This window comes from Rhineura floridana, chromosome 7 (assembly GCF_030035675.1).
Source record: "Rhineura floridana isolate rRhiFlo1 chromosome 7, rRhiFlo1.hap2, whole genome shotgun sequence".
Classification (NCBI taxonomy): Eukaryota; Metazoa; Chordata; class Lepidosauria; order Squamata; family Rhineuridae; genus Rhineura; species Rhineura floridana.
The window spans coordinates 113,138,267-113,165,952 of NC_084486.1; the positions used below are offsets into that span (position 1 = coordinate 113,138,267).

At 41.6% G+C, this 27,686-nt stretch overlaps 1 protein-coding gene across 5 annotated transcripts in view; it reads left to right on the forward strand.

The window, feature by feature from the left end:
- Nucleotides 1–27,686, forward strand: part of U2SURP (U2 snRNP associated SURP domain containing) — a 73,413-nt gene that overhangs the window by 38,504 nt on the left and 7,223 nt on the right. For all 5 annotated transcript variants that reach the window (XM_061636937.1, XM_061636938.1, XM_061636940.1 and 2 more), the window contains 7 exons: nucleotides 1,188–1,344; nucleotides 11,635–11,730; nucleotides 11,984–12,050; nucleotides 14,042–14,204; nucleotides 21,824–21,934; nucleotides 22,960–23,078; nucleotides 27,396–27,572. In XM_061636937.1, the coding sequence (XP_061492921.1) occupies nucleotides 1,188–1,344; nucleotides 11,635–11,730; nucleotides 11,984–12,050; nucleotides 14,042–14,204; nucleotides 21,824–21,934; nucleotides 22,960–23,078; nucleotides 27,396–27,572 (890 nt within the window). The remainder of the gene's footprint in view (nucleotides 1–1,187; nucleotides 1,345–11,634; nucleotides 11,731–11,983; nucleotides 12,051–14,041; nucleotides 14,205–21,823; nucleotides 21,935–22,959; nucleotides 23,079–27,395; nucleotides 27,573–27,686) is intronic.

The following is a 27,686-nucleotide window of genomic DNA, read 5'->3' on the forward strand; positions in this document are numbered from 1 at the left end:
GTTGGTTAATTTTGTAATTAGAGCAGAAGATACAAACTACCATAAATTATCTGCTTCACATATCACATGAAAACAAAGATAAACTGTGGTTTAATATGAATGAATGAGGTTTGTTCTTAGTTTATTGCTTGTGGTTTGTTAGCCCGGGTTTGGATGTAACAGCAAGCCAAGTTATGGTTTGCTTCCTCCCACATGCAGTAACAATGGGGAAGGAATGAAGTGTCCATGATTTCAACAGCATGCTACTTGTTCATGTTTAAACCATAGTTTATTTTAACTATTGTTTCATATGATGTGAAAACTGGGTCAGTGTGTTGGTTAAAAATGATTGGGCTTTAAAACGATTGGGCCACCCAAAGTATCAATATATGCTAATTGGTGTTTACTAATGCCAGATACCTTTTGTGAGGGAATTCAAGAAACTAAGGAGAGACTAAATCTTTCACACGTGGGCTTACTGCAATGTAAACATTAAATGATGTTGAACTTTAAGCAAACTACAGTTAATATGGGTGCTGGGCTGTCTGGTATCTGAAAGAAAACATGGAAACAAACTATTTATGCCTAATATAAAAGGGTTCCGCACATGCAGATATTGCTGTATCCTCCCCCCGAGCAAGGCAGTGTGTGCCTATAAAACCTATGGACCTTTAGGCAGATGTATTTTATCTGTAACCAGGGTTTAGCTACTTTGTGCACAATGTTAGGTGGTGGTTGCATCAAGTAAATCCAGAAACGTTCTATGCATGGTGAGCTACTCATCTGACATTGCATGTGCAGTAGAATTTTGATGCTAGCATACTTCGATATATCCATGTGTGCAAAACAATATACTGGTTACGCTGAAGCATCCACTCATTACTTGAGGTTGAGATTGTGGTTTTTTGTCATATTGTGCAGCTGCCCATGTTACATTTTATATTGGGATGAGACACAGGTCCATAAGAAAGTGCTAAATTTGTGAATTGTCCCATATTAGATGTGTACATGCTAACTATTTGGGCACAATTTAATGTGAATTATGTGCACAAAACTTAACCTGAAATAAAGCGGTAACAACTTGAGGAGAACACTAGGTGTGTGTGTGTGTGTGTGTGTGTGTGTGTGTGTGTGTGTGTGTGAGTGTGTGCAGATGTCTATATAAATGTATGTATATATACATTTAAAAACTTATACTTGGATTATAGGAAGTACCTGATGATCTTGATGGAGCCCCCATTGAGGAAGAGCTTGATGGTGCTCCTCTAGAAGATGTGGACGGAATTCCTATTGATGTCGCTCCGATTGACGATCTTGATGGAGTCCCTATTAAATCGCTTGATGATGACCTTGATGGTGTACCTTGTAAGAAATATCTAAATTTAGTGTGTACTTAAAAGCCTACATTTTCGTGCTGTAAAATGCACATTTAATGTGCAAATGGAGGCACCATCTTTCTGGCACTTAGGCATTTAAAATGCAGTGTTGCTAAGATTTCACAGCAGCTGTTTTTACTAGAAACTTGGCCTTCTATAGAATACTAGGAGAAAAATGGAAGATGTGAGGTGCATTAGTTATTACCATTCTGTCCATGTTCAACATTGTATAAATAAGAACTGTATTACCTTGCATGGCTGTAAATCTTCTTGAGGCTGAAATCCTAAGAACATAAGAACATAAGAAGAGCCTGCTGGATCAGGCCAGTGGCCCATCTAGTCCAGCATCCTGTTCTCACAGTGGCCTACCAGGTGCCTGGGGGAAGCCCGCAAGCAGGACCCGAGTGCAAGAACACTCTCCCCTCCTGAGGCTTCCGGCAACTGGTTTTCAGAAGCATGCTGCCTCTGACTAGGGTGGCAGAGCACAGCCATCATGGCTAGCAGCCATTGATAGCCCTGTCCTCCATGAATTTGTCTAATCTTCTTTTAAAGCCATCCAAGCTGGTGGCCATTACTGCATCTTGTGGGAGCAAATTCCATAGTTTAACTATGCGCTGAGTAAAGAAGTACTTCCTTTTGTCTGTCCTGAATCTTCCAACATTCAGCTTCTTTGAATGTCCACGAGTTCTAGTATTATGAGAGAGGGAGAAGAACTTTTCTCTATCCACTTTCTCAATGCCATGCATAATTTTATACACTTCTATCATGTCTCCTCTGACCCGCCTTTTCTCTAAACTAAAAAGCCCCAAATGCTGCAACCTTTCCTCGTAAGGGAGTCGCTCCATCCCCTTGATCATTCTGGTTGCCCTCTTCTGAATCTTTTCCAACTCTATAATATCCTTTCTGAGATGAGGTGACCAGAACTGTACACAGTATTCCAAATGCGGCCGCACCATAGATTTATACAACGGCATTATGATATCGGCTGTTTTATTTTCAATACCTTTCCTAATTATCGCTAGCATGGAATTTGCCTTTTTCACAGCTGCCGCACACTGGGTCGACATTTTCATCGTGCTGTCCACCAGAACCCCGAGGTCTCTCTCCTGGTCGGTCACCGCCAGTTCAGACCCCATGAGCGTATATGTGAAATTCAGATTTTTTGCTCCAATATGCATAATTTTACACTTGTTTATATTGAATTGCATTTGCCATTTTTCTGCCCATTCACTCAGTTTGGAGAGATCTTTTTGGAGCTCTTCGCAATCCCTTTTTGTTTTAACAACCCTGAACAATTTAGTGTCGTCAGCAAACTTGGCCACTTCACTGCTCACTCCTAATTCTAGGTCATTAATGAACAAGTTGAAAAGTACAGGTCCCAATACCGATCCTTGAGGGACTCCACTTTCTACATCCCTCCATTGGGAGAACTGTCCGTTTATTCCTACTCTCTGCTTTCTGCTTCTTAACCAATTCCTTATCCACAAGAGGACCTCTCCTCTTATTCCATGACTGCTAAGCTTCCTCAGAAGCCTTTGGTGAGGTACCTTGTCAAACGCTTTTTGAAAGTCTAAGTACACTATGTCCACTGGATCACCTCTATCTATATGCTTGTTGACACTCAAAGAATTCTAATAGGTTACTGAGACAGGACTTTCCCTTGCAGAAGCCATGCTGGCTCTGCTTCAGCAAGGCTTGTTCTTCTATGTGCTTAGTTAATCTAGCTTTAATAAAACTTTCTACCAGTTTTCCAGGGACAGAAGTTAAGCTAACTGGCCTGTAATTTCCGGGATCCCCTCTGGATCCCTTTTTGAAGATTGGCGTTACATTTGCCACTTTCCAGTCCTCAGGCACGGAGGAGGACCTGAGGGACAAGTTACATATTTTAGTTAGCAGATCAGCAATTTCACATCTGAGTTCTTTGAGAACTCTCGGGTGGATGCCATCCGGGCCCGGTGATTTGTCAGTTTTTATATTGTCCATTAAGCTTAGAACTTCCTCTCTCGTTACCACTATTTGTCTTAGTTCCTCAGAATCCCTTCCTGCAAATGTTAGTTCAGGTTCAGGGATCTGCCCTATATCTTCCACTGTGAAGACAGATGCAAAGAATTCATTTAGCTTCTCTGCAATCTCCTTATCGTTCTTTAGTACACCTTTGACTCCCTTCTCATCCAAGGGTCCAATTGTCTCCCTAGATGGTCTCCTGCTTTGAATGTATTTATAGATTTTGTTGTTGTTGGTTTTTATGTTCTTAGCAATGTGCTCCTCAAATTCTTTTTTAGCATCCCTTATTGTCTTCTTGCATTTCTTTTGCCAGAGTTTGTGTTCTTTTTTATTTTCTTCATTTGGACAAGACTTCCATTTTCTGAAGGAAGACTTTTTGCCTCTAAGAGCTTCCTTGACTTTGCTTGTTAACCATGCTGGCATCTTCTTGGCCCTGGCGGTACCTTTTCTGATCTGCGGTATGCACTCCAGTTGAGCTTCTAATATAGTGTTTTTAAACAACTTCCAAGCATTTTCGAGTGATGTGACCCTCTGGACTTTGTTTTTCAGCTTTCTTTTTACCAATCCCCTCATTTTTGTGAAGTTTCCTCTTTTGAAGTCAAATGTGACCGTGTTGGATTTTCTTGGCAATTGGCCAGTTACATGTATGTTTAATTTAATAGCACTGTGGTCACTGCTCCCAATTGGTTCAACAACACTTACATCTCGCACCAGGTCCCGGTCCCCACTGAGGATTAAGTCCAGGGTTGCCGTCCCTCTGGTCGGTTCCATGACTAACTGATCTAGGGAATAGTCATTTAGAATATCTAGAAACTTTGCTTCTTTGTCATGACTGGAACACATATGCAGCCAGTCTATGTCCGGGTAGTTGAAGTCACCCATTACTACCACATTTCCTAGTTTGGATGCTTCCTCAATTTCATATCTCATCTCAAGGTCTCCCTGAGCATTTTGATCAGGGGGACGATAGATCGTTCCCAGTATTAAGTCCCTCCTGGGGCATGGTATCACCACCCACAACGATTCTGTGGAGGAGTCTGCCTCTTTTGGGGTTTCGAGCTTGCTGGATTCAATGCCTTCTTTCACGTATAGAGCGACTCCGCCACCAATACGTCCTTCCCTGTCCTTCCGATATAGTTTATATCCAGGGATAACCGTATCCCACTGGTTTTCTCCATTCCACCAGGTCTCGGTTATGCTCACTATATCTTTTTTTTTTTTTTTTTTTCAATAATTTTTATTCAGATTTTCATAAAACATACAAGACAAAATCATAAAACATTCAAAGACAAAAAACAAAATCAAAAATAGTTAAACAAAAAGAAAAAAAGAAAAAAAAAAACAAAAATAAAAAATAAAGAGTAAAATATTGACTTCCCATTTGTCAAAGATCAAATCAGTTATAAGTCTATAATATATAACAATCCTGTCTCTTAAGTCATATTATAAAATCACTTTCCTCCAGTAGTTATCTTACTTAATCATCAAATCTCATAAACATTACTTTATTCTTTCCACAAAAAGTCAAAGAGAGGTTTCAATTCTTTAAGAAATATATCTATCAATTTTTTTTTCCAGATAAGCATATCGATTAATCCATCTCATTACTAATTATGATAATCTTATTGTCATAACCATAGTCAAAATAAACATTTCAATTAATCCATCACATCAGAATCTGTTAGGTTCAATAATTTCAGTAGCCATTGTTCTATTATCTCTATTAGTTCCATTTTCCATCTTCCATCTTCAGTAGTCTTGTTAAGTCCAGTAATTTCAATATCCAATCTTCCATTATCAGTATTCCATAATAATCTTGCTGTCAAAGCCATAGTCATATAGTAAGAGTCTGATGGGAATTACCTCTATCCCAAATATTTTCTTGCCATCCATTCTGAATAGGTTGCTGAAATACTGCTGTAAAATCATATCTCTGTTCTTTTTTTCAAAATACACTGGGTCATCTCTTAAAAGTTTTTCCATTGTCACATGGCTGCAGTTAATTCCATAGATTTTCTCTATATTGGGCTCCATCACATCATTCCAGTCCAGAAGATTATCCATGCCATTGATAACTTTATCTCTAGAATCTTCATTCATTTCTTCAGAGATAACATTGAGTTCCAAACAATAGATTTTATTTCTAAAGTCCATAGACTCCAAATCTTGTTCCTGTTCCACGTTGGTTCCAATCTCCGGGATCTCCTCTCTCACAGGGACCCCTATTCCAGTCTCCAGGGTCTCCTCTCTCACAGGGACCCCTGTTCCAATCTCCGGGGTCTCCTCTCTCACAGGGACCCCTTCCAGGGTCACCTCTCTCACAGGGACCCTTATATCTTTAATCTCCTGCTTCATTTTACTCAATTCAATTTTCATTATCTCAATCTCATCCATTATTTTCTGAAACATAGTTATTTCCAGATTTTCAGCCACTTTCTTAATTGCCATTTTAAAAGAAAAATATAGGAAAACCACTTCTTATTTCAGCAACAATTGGGTTAATACTCCAAACTTGGTGACATCACAGTATAAACAGAGCAGACAGCCTTATCTCTCCAATAGTTAAGTAAACAAAATGCAGTTCCCAGGATCGAAACAATTAATGGCAATCGTCAAGAAACAGATTCGTCAAAATAAAATAGACCAAAAAGAGAGTAGTCTCAAAACAGTATAATATTTTTCAAAATAAAAATCTGGAATAGAAATCCCTCTTCTGTGTATATCTTTAGAATGCAAATCCAGGACAGCTTTTTGCAACAAAAACAGAGATAAGCTATTAATTAGTGCGTAGCAGAGAGAAGTTATGGCTCCCCAGTGAGATGTCAAAAACTGATCAATCTGGCAAATCTCTTTTAAACAGCAACAATTTAAGTCAAGTAAAAGAAAAATATAGAAAGAAGGGTGCTTGCCTGTTAGTGCGTTCTCTCTTAGAAGATAAGATGAACGTTCGCTTTAACAGATAGAGCTTGCTGTTGAAAATCCGTCCCACCTTCGTCGGCTGGACCTCGTCCCATAAATTAATGAGATCTGGTCGTCCCAACAAAAATAGGCTTTGAGGTTAATCTCTTCGTTTCTCCCTACCCGGGAGAAGTTTAATCAGTCAAAAAAAAAAGAAAAAACTGACTGATATATCTGAATAAGCTTCTTTTGAGGCAGGAGCCCGTCTCAAAAGCAGGCACAGGCTAAGTCACCCTTCCCGGAAGTCCGGTTATGCTCACTATATCAATGCTCTCCTCTAAGACCAAGCACTCCAGTTCTCCCATCTTGGTTCGGAGGCTCCTAGCATTAGCGTACAGGCACTTGTAAGCAGTGTCTCTCTTCAAGTGTCTTTGGCACTTGTGGTTTGGCCTGTGGTAATTTTGCTCTTCTGAATTTATATCCTGTGCCCCTGCTCTCACAATGCCTACTTCTAGGCCTACCCCTTTTAAAATTTCATCATTTCTTTGGTTTTTATCCCAGGGGGGAGGTTTATTCCGAACCGGACCTTTCTCAGCTCCTGTCGGGTTTCCCCCCTCAGTCAGTTTAAAAGCTGCTCTGCTACCTTTTTAATTTTAAGTGCCAGCAGTCTGGTTCCATTCTGGTTCAAGTGGAGCCCATCCCTTTTGTACAGGCCCGGCTTGTCCCAAAATGTTCCCCAGTGCCTAACAAATCCAAACCCTTCCACCTGACACCATCGTCTCATCCACGCATTGAGACTGTGAAGCTGGGCCTGTCTGGCTGGTCCTGCACGTGGAACCGGTAGCATCTCAGAGAAAGCCACCTTGGAGGTCCTGGCTTTCAGCATCCTACCTAGCAACCTAAATTTTGCTTCCAGGACCTCACAGCTGCATTTCCCCATGTCGTTGGTGCCAACGTGCACCACGACCACCGACTCCTTCCCAGCACTGTCTACCAAACTATCTAAACGACGGGCGATATCCGCAACCTTCGCACCAGGCAGGCAAAACACCTTGCGGTCTACACGCCCATCACACACCCCACTGTCTATGTTCCTTTTTTTTTTAACAATAATTTTTATTCAGATTTTCATACAACATACAAAACTAAACATTCAAAGACAAAAAACAAAATCAAAAATAATTGAACAAAAAGAAAAAAAAAATAAAAAAAATAAAAAGTAAAATATTGACTTCCCATTTGTCACATATCAAATCAGTTATAAGTCTATAATATATAACAATCCTGTCTCTTAAATCATATTATAAAATCACTTTCCTCCAATAGTTATCTTACTTAATCCTCAGATCTCATAAACATTACTTTGTTCTTTCCACAAAAAGTCAAAGAGAGGTTTCAGTTCTTTAAGAAATATATCTATCAATTTTTTTCCAAATAAGCATATCGATTAATCCATCTCATTACTAATTATAATAATCTTATTGTCATAACCATAGTCAAAATAAACATTTCAAACAATCCGTCTCCTCAGAATCTGTTAGGTTCAATAATTTCAATAGCCATTATTCTATTGTCCCTATTAGTTCCATCTTCCATCTTCCATCTTCGATAGTCCTGTTAAATCCAGTAATTTCAGTGTCCAATCTTCCGATAGTCCTGTTAAATCCAGTAATTTCAGTGTCCAATCTTCCATTATCAGTATTCCATAATAATCTTGCTGTCATAACCATAGTCATACAATAAGAGTCTGATGGGAATTACCTCTATCCCAAATATTATCTTGCCAACCATTCTGAATAGGTTGCTGAAATACTGCTGTAAAATCATATCTCTGTTCTTTTTTTCAAAATGCACTGGCTCATCTCTTGAAAGTTTTTCCATTGTCACATGGCTGCAGTTAATTCCATAGGTTTTCTCTATATTAGGCTCCATCACATCATTCCAGTCCAGAAGATTATCCATGCCATTGATAACTTTCTCTCTAAAATCTTCCTTAGTTTCTTCAGAGATAACATTAAATTCCAAACAGTAGATTTTATTTCTAAAATCCATAAGCTTCAAATCTTTTTCCTGTTCCACGTTTGTTCCAGTCTCCAGGGTCTCCTCTCTCACAGGGACCCCTATTTCTTTAAGCTCCTGTGACATTTTGCTCAATTCAATTATTCCAGTCTCCAGGGTCTCCTCTCTCACAGGGACCCCTATTTCTTTAAGCTCCTGTGACATTTTGCTCAATTCAATTATTCCAGTCTCCAGGGTCTCCTCTCTCACAGGGACCCCTATTTCTTTAAGCTCCTGTGTCATTTTACTCAATTCAATTTTCAGCTCCTTACAACCCTGTCGCAGGTCTTTTTCCTGTTCCACGTTTGTTCCAGTCTCCAGAGTCTCCTCTCTCACAGGGACCCCTATCATTTTGCTCATTTCAATTTTCAGCTCCTTACAACCCTGTCGCAGGGTTCGTTTCGTTATCTCAATTTCATCCATTATTTTCTGAAACATAGATACTTCCAGGTTCTCAGCCACTTTCTTAATTGCCATTTTAAAAGAAAAATATAAAAGAACCACTTCTTATTTCAGCAACAATTGGGTTAATACTCCAAACTTGGTGACATCACAGCGTAAACAGAACAGACAGCCTTATCTCTCCATGCTTAAGTAAACAAAATGCAGTTCCCAGGATCGAAACAATTAATGGCGTCGTCAAAAAACAGATTCGTCAAAATCTGAACTAGGAAAAAAGTAATCTCAGACAATATAATATTCTTCAGAATAAAAATCAGGAATAGAAATCCCTCTTCCGTGTATATCTTTAGGGTGCAAATCCAGGACAGCTTTTTGCAACAAAAACAGAGATAAGCTATTAATTAGTGAATAGCAGAGAAAAGTTATGGCTCCCCGGTGAGATGTCAAAAACTGATCAATCTGGCAAATCTCTTTTAAACAGCAACAATTTAAGTCAAGTAAAAGAAAAATATAGAAAGAAGGGTGCTTGCCTGTTAGTGCGTTCTCTCTTTGAAGAAAAGATGAACGTTCGCTTTATCAGATAGAGCTTGTTGTTGAAAATCCGTCCCACCTTCGTCAGCTGGACCTCGTCCCATAAATTAATGAGATCTGGTCGTCCCAACAAAAATAGGCTTTGAGGTTAATCTCTTCGTTTCTCCCTACCCGGGAGAAGTTTAATCAGTCAAAAAAAAAAAAAAAATCTGACTGATATATCTGAATAAGCTTCTTTTGAGGCAGGAGCCCGTCTCAAAAGCAGGCACAGGCTAAGTCACCCTTCCCGGAAGTCCAGTCCCCACTGTCTATGTTCCTAATGATCGAATCACCCACTACAAGGATCCCTCCACCCCCTGGAGATATATCCTCGGCACGAGAGGATAGCTGCTCATCCCCCAAGGAATGGGTCCCTTCTAAGGGATCATTTCCCTCTTCCTCAGCTGGATGCTGTCCTTCCCTGAGACCATCGTTGTCCATGATAGCAGGAGAGCTATCATCGTTGGAGTGGGACACAGCTATAACGTCCCTGAAGGCCTCCTCCACACACCTCTCTGTCTCTCTCAGCTTTTCCAGGTCCGCCACCTGGGCCTCAAGGAAATGAAGTCGTTCCCGGAGAGCCAGGAGCTCATTGCACCGAAAGCACACCCACGACTTCTGTCCAACAGGCAGATAGTCGTACATGCTGCAGGCGGTGCAAAACACTGGAAAGCCCCCACACCCCTGCTGGCTTCTTACCTGCATAGTTTTGTTTAAGGTTTATTACGTTAATGGGTTGGAGACTGCGGTTTAGTAGAGGTCAGGGAACAGACGGGCAGAGTGGGGGGCCCTGGCCTCCTCGCCCTGCTGCCGGCTGCCGAACTCGCTCTGCTGCTTAACTCGCCTTGACGCTTCGTCAGCTGGGGCTCCCTCTAGCTTGTGGAGCAGGCTCCCTCGCTAGGGTGCTCTGACTTTATATGTGTGGCTGGTTCCTCCCAGCTACTGCTGCCAGCCAATGATGTGTTACTTGAGGCTGATGGCTATCAGCTGGGGCTTAACTCTTTAGTATTCTCTCAGGCTTCCTTCCTTCCTGAGCGAGGGGCGGGGCTGTTTAAGCTTTTGGCTGCTTTTAATCTAATCAAGGGGCTGTGCCTTCCAGGCAAGTCTTTTGTGTTTGTTGTTTTCCCACCTAGAACAGCCTGACCTTTCTTTAACCTAGGGAAACAGAGCTTGTGGTTGTGTTTCAGGAAGGCTGAAGCTGCCCTTTTTAGCAAGGACTGAGCTGACTCTCTCCCTGTATGTGTCGGTGGAGTTTCCTTTTCCCCCTTCTCTCCGACTGGAATTTAGCCTTGTTTACAGTGTTCCCTGAAGCTTTCCTGCTAGGGTGGTGTTGAAAACTAGCTTTCTATGGGCTTCCTTCTCCTAGGATCTGTTTCCTAAGATATAGGTTCTTTCAGGATTTGGCTCCTAGCTCAGGGTGACCGTGGGCTGCCCTTATTACTTATTGCTCTGAGCTGTTTTACTTCAATTAAATAATGGAATAAATGGGAGCTACCCTCTTTTCGCTCTGCTGCTTAACTCGCCTTGACGCTTCATCAGCTGGGGCCTTGACGCTTCGTCAGCTGGGGCCTTGACGCTTCGTCAGCTGGGGCCTTGACGCTTCGTCAGCTGGGGCCTTGACGCTTCGTCAGCTGGGGCCTTGACGCTTCGTCAGCTGGGGCCTTGACGCTTCGTCAGCTGGGGCTCCCTCTAGCTCGTGGAGCAGGCTCCCTCGCTAGGGTGCTCTGACTTTATATGTCATGTATATATGTATATATCCTTTTAGTATATGCTTATCTTGAATGTGTTCTGAAATTGATAGCTCCATTGCCAAATAAGGGAAAGCCTTGATCTAGCAACCCCTTTGCACAGAATAGCTCTAATGTGCGTATTTGGATCCTGCAGAACTTTAGATCAGGCCTCCTGTCATTTGTGCTCTGATTCTGGAATTTAGAGTGGCTTCAAATATTCAGAAGGAGTACATGATACAGTCTCCCAGAATTATGATTTCTGTATGTGTATGTTAGAGAGCTAACTGGGTCTCTCTCACATACAAGCTTTCACATGCAGAAAGCTTTTATGTGAAGTGAATCCTCTTATTTATACTTTGAAATGGTGTGATCCTGATAGGATTGTACCATGTGCCCTTCCTGAATGTTCAGGGCTGCCATCATAAAACTAAGTTCATAAACCTCATTACTGGGACGCTTCTGAGTAAACTTGCAAAGACTTGCTCTGCACATAATCTCTTACATGCAAGTACATACCCTGAAGACTACACCTTTTTCAAATGCTCTAAATGAGAGAGAGCATACTAAGTAAGGCTACTTGGGAACTTTAGTGATTGCTTTAATCTTTTCTTCAACAGTGGATGCTTCTGAAGAGTCTAAAAAGAATGAGCCAATTTTCAAAGTTGCCCCTTCGAAGTGGGAAGCAGTGGATGAATCTGCACTTGAAGCTCAAGGTTTGTGTCATGTCTAATTTCTGCCACTTTTGTTACAGATATTGGTTAAATGTATTTTAGTTTAGTATTTGATGCTAAATGAAGCAGTACTTTAAACTCACTAGTAGATATCCAAGTATTGTTTTTATTCTGAAAGAGTACCATTAAATAATTAACTATGCTATGCTGGACAGCTACAAATACCCTTATAAACATATATATAATTTCATGAGACACTTGGTAATTTTTCTTTTGCAATTTTCTTTCTTCCTAGCGGTAACAACATCTAAATGGGAGCTATTTGATCAACATGAGGAATCTGAAGAGGAAGAAAATCAAAAGTAAGAATTAAGATGTTCTGTGTGTGTCTCCCCCTTTTGCCCTGTCCACTCTGGTCCTAAACATATTACACAGTAATAAGGATGGTTTCAAGCCATGCTGGTGTGAAATTTCCATGCTTCTAGAATCCCATAGTGGGGGGAAAGGGGGAACCTATCCATGGAAAGAGATGTGCAAGTTGTACCCTCATTAGCGCACATGTTTCCCTTTTATGCTAGACTATGGAAGCTTGGACTGAAGGAGTGTCTTATACATATTCTATTCCTTCTGCATATTGTGAAAAACTGTTTGAAGTACGTGGATTAGGATCATTGTAAACCTGTATGGAATTTTCTAGAAAGGAATTCTGAAATCTGTTCCTCATTAATATCCTAAATATGAATGGGCCTTGGTGCCAACACATCCAAGAGAAAAGGCAGGAGTGGTTTCCTAAGTATGTGGGGGACCCTGGTAGAAACAGGCTGGTTTTTGGAAAAAAACAAAACAAAACCTTATCTATTCAGAAATCTGGGAAGAGGAGCTGGGAGTTGAGTTGAAGAGAAGCAAGCTGCTTACTTCGCATCAACTTGAGTCTAAAATGGGGGCCAGAGGAGATGAGATGAAGCCTTATATCTAGCACCAGTTTTATCTCCTACATGTGAAGGGTACTGAGAGTTGCTAGGAGATGCCTTGTTCCCCTCACAGAGCTTCAATCAGAGCGGCTGACTATTAAACCACTCTGGCCACTGGAGCTCTGTCAAGGGAATAGGAGTGTCCTCTCAGCCCCCTTCACAAACTACACTTCCCAGGATTCTTTGAGGGAAGATGACTGTCTAAAGTGAAATCAGGGTCTGGTGTGGGTGTGGCCCCCTGATTAGGCAAGCCCAGCAGCTTTGAGTCTGGCTTTTAGAACACTGATAGTTGGTTCTTACTGAGCATGCCCAACGTTATCACAGGGTTGCAGCCAAAATTTCTTAAATTAATTAAAAATCAGCCAGGCATTTTTTAACTTTTAAACTGCAGAAGATGAAGGTCAGAGTATGGGGCAAGGTCAGTAATAGGATTATAGGTACTCTGTGAAAATGGCTGATTTTAATTAATTTCAACAAATTATGAGACCACTGACAGAATAAAGTCCAAGGGTCTGGATTCCCCCCCCTTTTACACTTTGAAAACTAGATTCTCTCTGAGTGTTGTGTATCGCCATGAAAACTTAGAGGGTTGTTAAGCAAATGTTTCTGAGTTCAGGGCTATATGTTTTGTAAGGTTTTGTTTTGAAATGAGTTTATGGGAAGCATCAGAATGGCATGGGGGTATTTTCAATTTAACATTGCGGAATCCTGGCTGTATAATTATGCATATGTGGTGGGAGGAGAGGCATTGACCTTGGAAAACAAAATTTTTGAAAATATGCCTTGTTGCCACTTTGGCCCTGGTCTTCTGCATTCAGGCAGCAAACAGGTCTTCCTGTGTGCAGAGGATGAATGTGTTGCTATGCTTACATCGGGGTTGAAGAGTCGGAAGATCAAGCTCTTAATCAATAGTTTCTGCCCCCAGAGACATAGTGCAGAATAGGCTACTGCCACTGCAGGCTCTCTTCTCAGACAGTGTGCTTCCTACCTGGATTAGAGGGGAACCGAAGTGGTAGTTGCCCCTTAATTGGTCCATGGAGCTAAATTAGCACCAACCCACTGCACTCTCTGTGGAATCCAGACACATCCTGGCTTAAGCTTCGGCTATAGGGTGGTACTAATGTAATAAATAAATAAATAAGCAGCTGTGCTTCATTTGTGGTCCATAGAGCCAGGTGTCCCAATTCAACCAAGGAAATGCTGCAGAACACATGTAACAGAACACAAGTAGGATCAAAATACACAGACCCTGAAGTTTTGTCCATGGACCTGTGCTTGAAATTATGTAATGACAAAATGCTTATTGTGAAATGTCAAACACTGCATATTTTTTCCTGCAGAGTAAGTTGAGAGAATTAATTCCTGTACTTCTTTATTTAAAGCCAAGAAGAAGAAAGTGAAGATGAGGAGGATACTCAAAGTTCTAAATCAGAAGAGCATCACATGTATTCCAATCCAATCAGAGAAGAAATGTCAGATTCAAAATCTTCAAGCAAATACTCAGAAATGAGTGAGGAAAAGCGTGCCAAACTCAGAGAGATTGAGGTGTGTGTGAAAAACATGATAATAAAACTTACCTTTGTACCAAAGAGCTCAGCAGAGTGGGTTAAGTATGTAAACAATATCAGCTTGCCTGCTTTTGAACTTTTCATTTGACTTCAGTAGTGTTAATCAAATTTTATCATATTTAAGTTTTGCTCATATTTGTTAATTTGCACTGTGTAGGTATGAAGTAGGCACTTGTTCTATCTTAACAGTTTGATAACTGAAAAAATGTAACATAATTGCAAGAAAAATATAGGGTGACATATAGGTTGGAGGATCTTCCAGGGCAAATCTTGGGGGCATGTTGTGGGAGGAGAGGAAAAAGTCCTGTTGCACAAGCAGAAATCTATTATGTAGTTAGGTGGGCATCATTGAATGACACTCAAAGATAGCAAATGTTGGGAAATAGAGAAGGCCAGAGAGCCAACAATAGAATTGGGCCATATCCAACAAAAGCCTTGAATGTTTTCACCTATGAAACCCAAAATGTACTGTGCAGGTATAATTCTAGGCTAGTTATTTTGCATAATTCTTGGCATTAATGTTTCTGTTCATTATTAATTAACCTTGATTTAAGGATGAAATTTGGTCTCTTTTCCTCCCCTCCAAAGATTGAAGAGAAGCAATTTTTTTGTTTTTGAATTTTTAAAGTACTTGTTGCTTGGAAGCACAATTGAGTAAAAGTGTGTTTTGGTCATAACTACTCAGAAAGTTTAGAGTGTCCTCTGCTGGTAAGAAGAGGATACATGGGTTTTATACTATTTTGCTCTATGAAATTAGTCTATTGGAGTACCATCATGGATTATTTTAAGCATTCTTTTTCCAAATTTGTTCTCAAACATACATTCAAGTTTTGAAGCAGCACTAGCTGTTTATTAATAATCCTGTCATTTAGTTCAAATTTAGCAGCTGTGTTGAGATGTAATGCTGAGCCATTAAGCATTACGTGAATGAGCCCTGGGCTCTATAGGGATATCCTGGGTCCCTCAGCCTCACTTCATGCACACACAGATTGCCTTAATTCTTTGCTGCCACCAATTCACACAAGATACTTTTATCATCTTCCTAATAACATGTATGGAAGGCTTTAGGCATGAAATAATACCACCTCTGAGAAACAGTATAAATCTTAAACAATGTTTGTAGGTTTATTAAAGGGATGCTATTTACAAAAGGGAATACTGAAACTTTTTTTGGGACTTTAAAAGTGCTTGCTGATGGGTTCTAAAGACTCCAGAGACACCGTTGCTGTCACCAGCCTCTAAGTGGCTCTCCCTTCAGGCCAATTTTCCTAAACCGCCACTCCAGCCAATTATTCCCATAACCCAATCCAGCTACTGGGACCAATCTGCCTCTGTACCCCAAAGCTCCTCTGGTTGTGCTCCCAGCTGCTTGGATAGTTCAGCCAGTGTCAAAACCCCACTGGTGTCACTTCCCTCTGGCAAGACCTTTCTTCAGGACAGCCTCTCAGACTACCTCAGTTAACTGGCTCCCTTCTGATCTTCACCAGATCGCTATTAATGCCGCCCTAGGTATTAATTGATATGCCTCATTCCTTCCCTCTGCTATTCTCACCAACCAACTCCCCACTTCGACTATCACCAACTGCTCTACCCAACTGACAGTTAACTCCCTACTGCCTGGACCCTCTAGCCAAGCAGAAAGAATTCACCTGCTCAGGCCCCATCTACTAGAATCTTAAAGCAATTATGGCTCTTGCCTCTCGGAACCTGCCACCAAGCAACCACTGCCAGCAGGCTTGCAACAATGTAATAACACAAGCTTCATGGCAGTCACAGAGAGAATATCACATTTTTTTAAAAAAAACAAATACATATAATTTCTCTACAGGTGTGTGTACCTCCCCCCCCCCTTTCCTCCTCCAGTGTGGTTTTCAATTAATCTCGTTTTGGTATTCCCCATGATTTAGGGTTTGGGCAACATCTTAAACTATGGCTTATTGAAAGAAGCCAACTTCATAAACTGGGGAAGTGTTGTAGGTCAGTGGTAGAACATCTACTTTGTATACAAAAGACCCTAGGTTCATTCTCTGGCATCTCCTATTAGGGCTGGTAATGTCCCTGTTTGAAATGCTAGAAAGCCACTGCCTGTCAGTATAGATAACACTTGAGTTAGATGGACCAATAGTCTGTCTCGGTATAAGGTACCTTCCTGTAGTTCTAAACTGGTTTGTTTCAGTGGTTAAGACTAGCAACATTTTGTCCAGACATAATGTTAAGCTGCAATCGGTTAAGCTGTGAAGCTTCAGTTCTCCTGTGCATGTAAGATCATCTCAGGTGGGACTTGAACTCCACCTTGTGGTTGAAGGCAGAATAGCATTGTTTGATTTTTCAGTCTCTTAGTTTCCTCTTAGACTCAAGGAAACAGTCTTTTCTGGCTTCACCGTGTGTGGCACTCTGTGTCCGCTCTAATCATTTAGGCCTGTATTTGTTCTCTGTCTTTTCTTTTGCCTTACTTGAGTCATTCCTGGTATTTCTCACCACTCCGTCTTTCAGTAGGAAAAAAAACCCCTCTTCTTCAGCAAACTTTCAGTCTGTGTTTTGTCTCCAGCTATTTTTTCTTCGCTTTCATTCTTAATGGAAAAAGAAGACTAATTCTCTGTCTTTATTTTCAGCCCCCCCCAGCTAGTTCCTTCCACCCCAGTTTTCCTTTGTTCCAGTTTCCCCCTCATATACCTCCCCCATGTCAATGGCTCCTTCACTCCCATAAGCCCTGCTCAAGCATAGCAACAGAGCACATAGTAACAGTATGCTTATAGTGGTGTCAAGCCTTCCCTTCTTCAGGCCATGGGAAATGCTAAGAAAAATTGGCCGCACCAGGCAAGAAAAGCTGGCCACTACTGCCATTTCCTGCCTCATGTTCCTCCTCATCAGCTACAGTAGATCAGTGCCCAACTTCAGTGGCAGTTAGCACCAACCCCTTCACCATCAGGCTGGAGGGTACATCGGCCTCTATGATTATGGGCAGGAAAACTCGTGAGTGCTGCATCAAGCATTTTCTCTCCATTGCTAAGCCCCTTTGAGACAGCGGGTCTATGGGATCAGTGATGTTCTCCCTGGAATGCAAGTCCACTCATCATGGAGGATGAGGGGGAGAATGCATTTTGACAGAAAGCTCAAGGTCTGTAGACAAATCACAGTGCCTGTTACACAGGTCACCAAGGGATGAGGAGCAGCTGTCAGAGAAGGGTGAGCAGCCTCTAGGGGACCAGGAGCCCATTTTTTCTGAGGATTCCAGAGGCTTTGGGGATTCCTCTAAAGCAGCCTTTCCCAACCAGTGTGCCTCCAGATGTTGTTGGACCACAACTCCCATCAGCCTCAGCCAGCATTGCCAATGGTCAGGAAAGATGGGAGGGGTGTTGTTTTTCGGTCTTGCATATGGACTCTCACTCACACTGGTCTTTGTGCAAGGGTGGGAAGACTCATAGCACGAGTTTCCATCTGAAGGCGCACTTTTTGGACTATACAGATGAGAAGCCTTATTGTAACTGAGTTAGTCTCTATGTTATTGTTTAGCTTTCTTGCTTAGTGTTTGGTGTTTTTGATGTTTTATATGTTTTTTGCTTTGTACGTCGCTCAGAGTGGCTGGGTAGCCAGCCAGATGAGCGACTAAGAATCAAATAAATAAATAAACATCTGGAGGCACACTGGTTGGGAAAGGCTGCTCTAAAGCATTGCCTAGATTTCCAACCCTACTGCAGCACAACCCACCTCTGTGTTGTCTGTTCAAGCACTTCCCATATTGCCTGTGCAGGTCCCTACCGCACAGGTACGTCCTTTGCAGATGTGCTGCAATAATTGAAGGAGGTTTTATTAGCAGACCAATCTAGGAACCTGGCTGCTACTTTTCATAGTTTGATTACTACTCGTCAGCTGCCTACTGCACTTGAATTACTCCTGAGCTGATTGTCCAGTCTCAGTCTCTACCCCAATGCACAGTTACTCCATCTCCACATTTATGTCAGCTGCCAAGGGACCAACTGGACGCTTCCCTGGACCCTCATTCAGTTGCCAGGGGTGTGGTGATTAAGCTACACTCTGAATCATCCAGAAGGGACCCTCCTGACAGGGCTGATGACCCTAATCAGGGTTTAGTCATACTTGATGAAGAAGAATGGAGTGGGGAGTCAAGAGACAGAAGTTTCTTTCAGTAGATTATTCCAGGATCCTAACCATCTTCCCTTGCTCTGCAAGGCTACAGCAGCCCTTGATTTGAGCACTTTGGAGGGTAGATCTGGATGCGCAGTTAAGGATGTGGTAGAACAGTAGCGGGATTTGGGTCTCAGACATGTTTACGATACAAGTGCCCTTTCAGTCCGTGCAGCAGCTTCTGCTTTGGAATTTGTAAGAGCTGCACTTTGGTTGGAGGACCTCTTAGATGATCTATACTGTGCCCAAGTATGCAAGTCTCTCCTAAAGATTTCATGGGCTGTAGCCTTTATGGCTGAAGCTTTGATGGATGTGGTGCAATTTTTTTCTCATGCCCTGGTGGTGGGAGTCTTCATGCGATGGACTCTTTGGCTATGTCATTAGGAGGCAGATGCCAGACCCCGCTCCAGTCTAGCTATGGAACCACATGTAGGAGGCAAACTCTTTGGTGATGTTGCTTTGGAGATTGTTATGGTTGAATCCACTAGTAGAAGATGATGCCTTCTTCTAAGAAGAAAACGAACAAACACAATCTTCATGTGTCTTACAACCCCTACCTTTCCAGTCAGTCCTTTTGCCCTTCCAGACCATGTGCAAGAGGAGTTTGGTCCTACTGCCCCTCCTGGGCAAGACAAAGTTTAAACTCTTTGAGGTCAACAGCAGTACTCAGGCACGCTTGCCTGAGGTAATAAGCACCAGTTCTGAAGCATCCCTTCCTCTGATCAGAGGCTGTTTGCAGCTCTTTTCAGACAGATGCCAAGACTTCGCCTCGGACCACTGTGTGCTGTAGACACTCAGGCAAGGCCTCTACCTAGAATTAACCTTGAGTCCTCTGCACAGATTTCTTCTTTCTCCTTTTCTCTCCAACCTGGAAAAGAAGACAAAGGTTCAAGAGGCCATTCACCATTTCCTGAGGATTGCCGTGATAGTACTGGTTCCTCCTGGTGAGTGGTTCTTAAGTATCTATTCAACCCTCTTCACAGTAGAAAAAAACAAGCAAACAAAAGGCTCCTTTTGGGTGGTCCTGGATCTGAAACATCTCAACAAATGCATAAGGTCCCACAAGTTCTAGATGGGAACTGTCCATCCAGAAGGCACTCAGGCAGGGGACTTCTTATCATTGATCGTCCTCAAGGAGGCCTGTCTCCATGTTCCTTTTTACCATGGTCACCAGTGCTACTTCAGGGTTGTAATGGATGGCCAGCACTTCCAGTATTCCCTTAAGTCTTGCATCAGCCGCCAGGCTGTCTCCAAGATTGTGATCACCCTGGTGGCCTACCTCCATCTGTAAGGAGTTCACATCTATCCTTATCTAGACGATCTGTTGATATACTCTCCATCTCTTCCACAAGCTTTGGAAGACCACCATGTAATGCTGGCATGCATAAAGGACCATGGTTTCCTCATCAATCTGTTGAAGAGCCGGTCTGTCCATCTCATGCATTCTCCACCTGGGAGCTCTAATAGATATAGGAGAGGAACTCGTGGTGCTTTCTCCAGAACACATTTCTAGAATTTAACTAGCTGTACATTCCATCGTGGCTTCTTCATCAGTGGGCCTTATGGTCTCAGCAGTATAGGTGACCCCCTAGGTGAGACATCAAACCCTTCCTCTCCAGTGGGCACTGTTGTCTTTTCAGAGCAACACTGCAGTCAAACATTTGCTTCAAGTGCTTCTGTCTTGCTCGATCCATCAGTCCCTGCCCTGGTGGCCACAGAGATCCAATCTGCAGAGTGGAGTTCTTTTCAGAGATTCCCTTCCTCCTGGATGATTGTCACCTCAGAAGCCAATCTGCTCTGTGTTGACAGTCGGATGGTCCAGGGTGTGTGGTCAGTAGATCAGTGTCTCCTTCCTATCAGTCTTCTGGAACTACATGCAGTCTGGCTTGCGTTACAACACTTTGCCACATTAAAACCTGTGGGCACCGTTTTAGTGAGAACCAACAATGTCACTGCCAAGGCCTATGTGAATCACCGAGGGGCACCTTGTTGAAGAGTCTTCAATTGGATGCCTCTGCCCTTCTATGCTGGGTGAAGACTCATCTGGACTCCCTGGTGGTGGAGCACCTAAATGAAAAGGACAATCTTCAGGTGGACTGGTTAAGCTGGTAACAGATTCATCGAGGAGAGTGGTGGCTTCACTCCAAATTGTTCAAGGAAATTACAAGAACCTTTGGAAGGGTCTGAGTAGACCTGTTCGCTTCACCACTGAACTATCAGGTCAGGAGATTCTTTTGCTGCTATATGGCTTCTGTGGCGGAAGCAATAGATGCTCTCATCTCTCTATGGACTCTAGGAACTCTGTATGCCTTTCTTTCAATCCCTCTCCCATTATGAGTCCTGAGAAGAGAGGATAAGAGTGGTACTGAGTAGCACAGTTTTGGCTTCAGAGGCCATAGTCTTCCAAGTTAACCAATTTGGCAACATCTTCTCCTTGGCCTCTACTTGCCAGGAGGATCTACTGTCCCAGACTTGCCTGTACCATCCAGACCCGGCTTTGCTGTATCTTCATGTGTGGAGATTTGAATGGAGACGACTTCAAAGCAAAATTCCCAAACTCATGGATGGACATTACATCCCTCCACTCTCTGCCTCTGGAAGGTGTTTTCATCATGGTGCTCCAAGAAGCCAGAAGGTTTTCTTCAGGATGGCTTTTCTGTGAGTCTCAGACCTAACGCCCTAAGGCAACAAGCTTAGGCTCTTACTTTTATTCTTTCAAAATCTGTGGATAAGTCCTTAGGTTCTCATCCTTTTCTAAAGCGTTTTCTTCAGGGAGCAACCATATCTTCACCACCAGCTCAACACCGTTTTCCTACTTGGGATTTACACAAAGTCTTGATGACTCTTCATAAGCCTCCATTTGAAACACTGAACTCTGTCTTGGTGCGTCTCCTGTCATTCAAGGTTCTTTTTCTCATGGCCATCACATCTGCCAGGAGGGTGTCAGAACTTAATGCTCGGTCTGTGGATAAACGCTTGTACCTTTCAACAGTGACAGAGTTGCCTTACACACTAACCCTTTTTCTCATCCCAAAGTCCTTTCTTCTTTTCACTGTCATCAAGAGCTCATTCTTCCTAGTTTCTGGGCTTCTCCTGCCCATTCAGCTGAAAAAGCACACCCAAGGATTTTCTTTGACCATGCCATTTTAAATAAAATATCTAACCAGTTATAAAGAATATAAAGTATACATTAAAATTGTCAGTAAAAGTCAAAGTTAAAAACAAGTTTTAAAACTCAGCATATTACATATTAAAATACATGTCAACTTTACATATATTTTACTATAGTGAAGTACCAGGTACCAATTAATTGTTTTGAACTCTCCATTGAAGAGAAAGTTATGAGAATGTGCCCTGTGGTTGAAACAAAATAAATAAAAACCCTTATTTGAATTTTGTATATGTTACAACTTTGAGACTTTCAGGTAACTCTTGTGTGTATTTTCACAGCTCAAGGTAATGAAGTTTCAAGATGAGTTAGAATCTGGAAAAAGACCCAAGAAACCAGGCCAGAGTTTTTCAGAACAGGTTGAACACTACCGTGATAAACTACTCCAGAGAGTAAGTAGCGCTACTGTTTTGGATTTTTTTTAAAGTTAATGTTAAGTTTTAGATTAGCATTTGTAATAGTGATAGGCCAATTTTGAACATAGTGCCAAGCTTTTGTTTAGCATAATGTGCACAAGCAGCAGCAAGCCTCATGCTCATGCCCACTAATGGTATGAGTCCAACCCATTGAATTATACTGGCCTCACGTTGCCCTTGGTAGACTTTATAATAAAGATTTCAAAGACTGGTGGTGATGGAACAGCTAACAGTTTGCCTGTTTAGTGTTCTAGACCTGTCCAGATAGGTTATTTGTTCTGTCTGTGATACTTAAAGCCTTATTTCTGTGGGTGATAGTGTAGGACTGCATTTTAAAATTGAGTATGAGTATATAGAATCTCATTGAAGGCTTTATTACACTGTTAAGTATATACAAACAATAGATTATGTAAGCTACCAGAAACATAGTCTGTCATTTATGTCCTTGTAATGGATTTATTATATTTCTCTTCACTGTATATATTTTGAAAGCGATTTAGCAGTAAAATCCCAACGTTAAAGGTTACACAACTCCTAACAGTGTTTACAGTGCCATACAATGTTTACTATGTTTACTACTCCTAACAATGTTTATAGTGCACATGCAATTCAATACCATTTTTAAAACCAATAACTGTTTGTAACTTTGATCTAAAGATGTTTGAGGACTGGAATGACTGTGATTAAAAAGACATACTTTAAAACAATTTGTATTGTATTTTGTTTTTGTGAAACTTTGCATGCAGAAAGCTCCAGATTCAATCTCTGGCATATCTAGGTGGAGCCTGAGTGAAAACCTGCAAACTCATTGCTAGTCAGTTTAGACAGCACTGAGTTAAATGGATCAGTGATCTGACTTAGGAAGTTGCCTTTTACCATTTCTTGTTCCCTTAATTTCAGCGTTACCTCTTGTTTTTGTACAGCTTGAAAATGGATTTTCTGTTGCTGTATGTATGACGTACCCTAAATTGTCTAAAGTACTCAAATACTTTTCAATCTAGGAAAAGGAAAAGGAGCTGGAGAGGGAAAGGGAAAGAGACAAGAAGGACAAAGAGAAATTTGAATCCAGATCAAAAGAGAAGAAGGAGAAAGAAGAATGTACACCAACAAGGAAAGAAAGGTATATTATTTTATTATTTTTTAAATTAAATTTATATTCCACCCTTCCTCCCAGAAGCAGCCCAGGGCAGCAAACAAAAACACTAAAAGCACTCTAAAATGTATTGAACAAAAGACTTTAAAACATACTAAAACAAAACATTTTTTAAAACATTAAAACAAAGCAGTTTTAAAAACACCTTAAAAAGCAAATCCCAGTCTGCGTTTGTGTTGGAAAACATCTCTACTTAAAAGGCTTGGTGAAAGAGGAAGGTCTTCAGCAGGTGCCAAAAAGATAACAGAGATGGTGCAAGCATTCCTGGGTATGGCAGGTTATTATAGGAAGTTCATCAAGAGAGTTCAAGGTACAGCTACTCCATTGTTTGAGTTACCTAAAAAGAAACAGCCTGGGAAAACTGAATGGAAGTGTTAAGAGGGTTTCGACCAGTTAAAACAAGCCTTTGTGTCAGAGTCTAGTGTGTATAGCTCCTGATTATGAGCAACCTTTCATTGTGGCCTCTGACCTGGGCCTTGGAGCTGTGCTGACGCAGGAGAAGAAAGGCACAAATCATCCTGTTACCTTCTTGAGCAGAAAATTAACACCAAGGGAGAGAAGTACTCTTGTGCAAAAGCTCATCATGTGGGCTTTGAGTAAACTACACTCCTCTGTGTGGGGAAGAGGATCTAGAATCACCACAGTAACACCATGCTTCAAAGATGGTTGTGAGCACTGCAGGAATATCAAATGGACTTTATGTATATCAAAGGAAAGGACAATGTGCTGGCAGACAATCTAGACAATCATGGACTAGAGACTTCCATCACCTGACCCTAAACTGGGACTGTGTACATTCTTGTCCTGAGTGCAAGGAACCCTTTGGGAACATGTATTATTCTTGGGCACAAGAAGAATACTATGCTTCTAATATTGTGGGGCGGGGGGGGGAGATGTGATGCTTCAATATGTACATATCATGATATCTCTACTTAAAAGGTTTGTTGAAAGAGGAAGGTCTTCAGTAGGTGCCAAAAGGATAACAGAGATGGTGTCTGCCTACCATTTAAGGGGAGGGAATTCCAAAGTGTTGGTGCTACAGCATTTATAGAATTGAAGGTTACATGTGTGCTCCTGCAGGGATGGGGAACCACTGGGCCTCCAGATGCTGCTAGATTAGTTTCCATAATCCCTGACCATTGGTCATACTTGCTGGGGCTGACATGAACTAGAGTCTGTGATGCTTCAATATGTATATATCATGATATTTATGGTAGAGATTGGTAGTATATATGGTAAGTGTTAGTAAAGAGAGGGGGAGTGAGTGAGATGGAATGTGGGTGAATGCTGTGTTTGATTGGCTGAGAGAATGAGAGATGGTTGGTTTATATTTGAGAAAATGACAGTTGACAGTTGGATAGAGCAGAGACTTGAGAGGGATAGGGTTGGAAGGATGGTTAATAGTGAGTAGTGAGACAGCGTTGTACTTAGTGTTAAAGGAACTTAGTGAGTGTATTTTATATGAACTGAGGAACAGCAGTCGGTAACCACACGTTTGAGAAACAGAGTTAAAAGTATTTTTGTTTTATTCATACCTTCTGTTAAATAAATCTGTTGGTTTTAAAAGACACGCCTGGTTCTTGGTCAGCTCGCACAAAGAATACAAGTGTTGGCAAAAGCTAAACAAAGGTTGAAACAGTATCAAATTGTGGCAGTGGAGTTTACCCTAGAGAGTAACTGTAACAGATTACAGGGGATCAATGCAAGGTTGTGATCTTTTAGAGACATAGAGATACACAGGGGGTTGGGGCTTGACTGTATACATGGACAATCTGTTAGCAAAGACTTTGGGTTGGAGGATAAGGCAACATCACTAATAGCATTGTTATAGAGAGTGAGAGTGTGAGTGCGTGCGTGCATGCGTGCGTGCATGCATGCATGCATGCAGGAGAGCGAGCGAGCAAGCGAGTGCGCCAGTGTGGTGTAGTGGTTAAGGTGTTGGACTATGACCTGGGAGACCAGGGTTCAAATCCCCACACAGCCATGGAGCTCACTGGGTGACCTTGGGCCAGTCACTGCCTCTCAGCCTCAGAGGACAGCAATGGTAAACCACCTCTGAATACCACTTACCATGAAAACCCTATTCGTAGGGTCGCCATAAGTCGGAATCGAATTGAAGGCAGTCCGTTGCAGAATGCTGTCATTCTACCAAAGGTAGAGTGATAGCAGGTGAGAACGCAACAGAGTCCAACATCATCTTGGAGCACACATTCTCCACTCCTGCCCAAATGAAACTAAACCTATAATCTAGTCTCCACCTCACTTTAGATGGTAAGCTCCTCAGGACAGGGACCTATCCTCCTGTCCTTTGCAAGGCACCATGTACATTAATAGCATGCTGCATATAAAAAATACTATATTTGTGGTTATAGGTCTACCAATTATTTATTTATTATTTGATTTATATCCTGCCCTTCCTCCCAGCAGGAGCCAAGGGCAGCAAACAGAAGCATGAAAAACACTTTAAAACATCATAAAAACAGACTTTAAAATACATTAAAACAAAACGTCTTAAAATTTATTTATTTACTTATTTATTTATTGCATTTGTATACCACCCTATAGCCGAAGCTCTCTGGGCAGTTTATAAGAATTAAAAACATTAAAAACAAATACACAAATTTAAAAACACATTTTTTAAAAAGCAATTAAAAACACATGCTAAAATGCCTGGGAGAAGAGGGAAGTTGTGACTTGGTGCCGAAAAGATAACAGTGTTGGCGCCAGGGGCACCTTGTCAGGGAGATCATTCCATAATTTGGGGGCCACCACTGAGAAGGCCCTCTCCCTTGTTGCCAGACTCCCAGCTTCCTTCGCAGTTGGCACCCGGAGGAGGGCCTTGGATGTTGAGCGTAATGTACGGGTGGGTTCATGTCGGGAGAGGTATTCCATGAGGTATTGTGGTCCTAAGCCGTGTAAGGCTTTATAGGTTAAAACCAGCACCTTGAATCGAGCTCAGAAACATACAGGCAGCCAATGCAAGCGGGCCAGAATCGGTTTTATATGTTCAAACTGTCTGGTCCCTGTTACCAATCTGGCCACTGCATTTTGCACAAGCTGCAGCTTCCAAACCGTCTTCAAAGGCAGCCCCACGTAGAGCGCATTGTAGTAATCTAACTTGTAGGTTACCAGAGCATGGACAATTCAAGCCAGGTTCTCCCTGACCAGATAGGGGCGTAGCTGGGCCACCAACCAAAGTTGGTAGAAGGCACTCTGTGCAACCAAGGCTACCTGAGCTTACCAGATTTTATGTTAGAATTGTTTTTTGGGGCACCTAAATTTGGATATACTTTAGGTAATGGCAAATAATACTTACAAATGTAATTTACAGTGGGGTGTGAGTTGTCATGTTTGTTATAAAGACAGTATTGTTTTTGTAAGCTGGTCATTATGCTGTAAATTTTACAGTCAGAAATGCTAAAGTATCTTAGCCTTTAGAATGAAATGATGATCCAGTTATCTAGTTTAACTGTGACAAACGTATACAGCCACTCTAAAATGAAATATTTAAAGCCATTGTTGCTTTTATCAAATGGCATAAAGGATGCACACAAGACATAGTATCTGAAAAACAAGATTGTTTAAAGCAGTGGTGGGGAACCTCTGGATTGTGGGCCTGATTAGCTCCAGCAAAGATACACATTTGACCCATGAGATATTTTTCTTCAAGCCACGTCCACTAGCCTATATGTGATGTCAGGTGTGGGGCAAGTAAAGACATGACTGCAAAGGAACAATTGGGGGCCTTAAATGTTGAATGGTGCTGGCTAAAGCCCCGCTGGGATTTGTTACACTCTGCAGTTTCCAACCAGGAAAGCCAGAGTGTACCCAATCCCTGCCTAAAGCAAGGCTTGAAGACAGCACTGTTCAATATTGGGAACTCTGGAAGGTAGCTGATCCAAGTGGGACTTGAAGTCACTGCTGATTCAGTTAAATTGAAATACTTGTCATTACTGTTAATGAGAGTTCTGTTAGAAACAGAAATCTGAAATATATTGTGCCTCAGGTTTTTGTTTTTTTTGTAAGCACAGCAGCCACAGTTTTTATTTATTTATTAAATTTATACCCTGCCCTTCCTTCTAGAAGGAGCAAATTTGATGGGCAGCCTTATTGTCTTCAGTGCTTTGCAAATGTAACTCTCGCTGCTGTGAGAATGTACATAAGGGAATTCTGAATATTTATGCATTTAATGTTCCTAAACTAATTGTTAAACTGTGTTTATATAAATTATGAGGTGATAGACATCTTTGTGTAGGTGCTCATAATTTCTGTTTTTGAAAAAAGGAAAAGGCGACACAGCACATCACCTAGTCCATCCCGCAGCAGTGGAAGTAGGCGAGCAAAATCACCATCACCAAAATCAGAACGCTCGGAGCGATCAGAAAGATCCCACAAAGAAAGCTCACGCTCCAGGTCGTCTCACAAGGATTCTCCCAGAGATGCTAGTAAAAAACCCAAAAGGTAAAGCAGCTTGTTTCTGGAAATCCATTTTGTTATGCAAGGGCTTTACACTGACATTTATAATTACTTCATGGTGAGGATTTCATCTGATTGTGTAGGTTAATGAGATACATA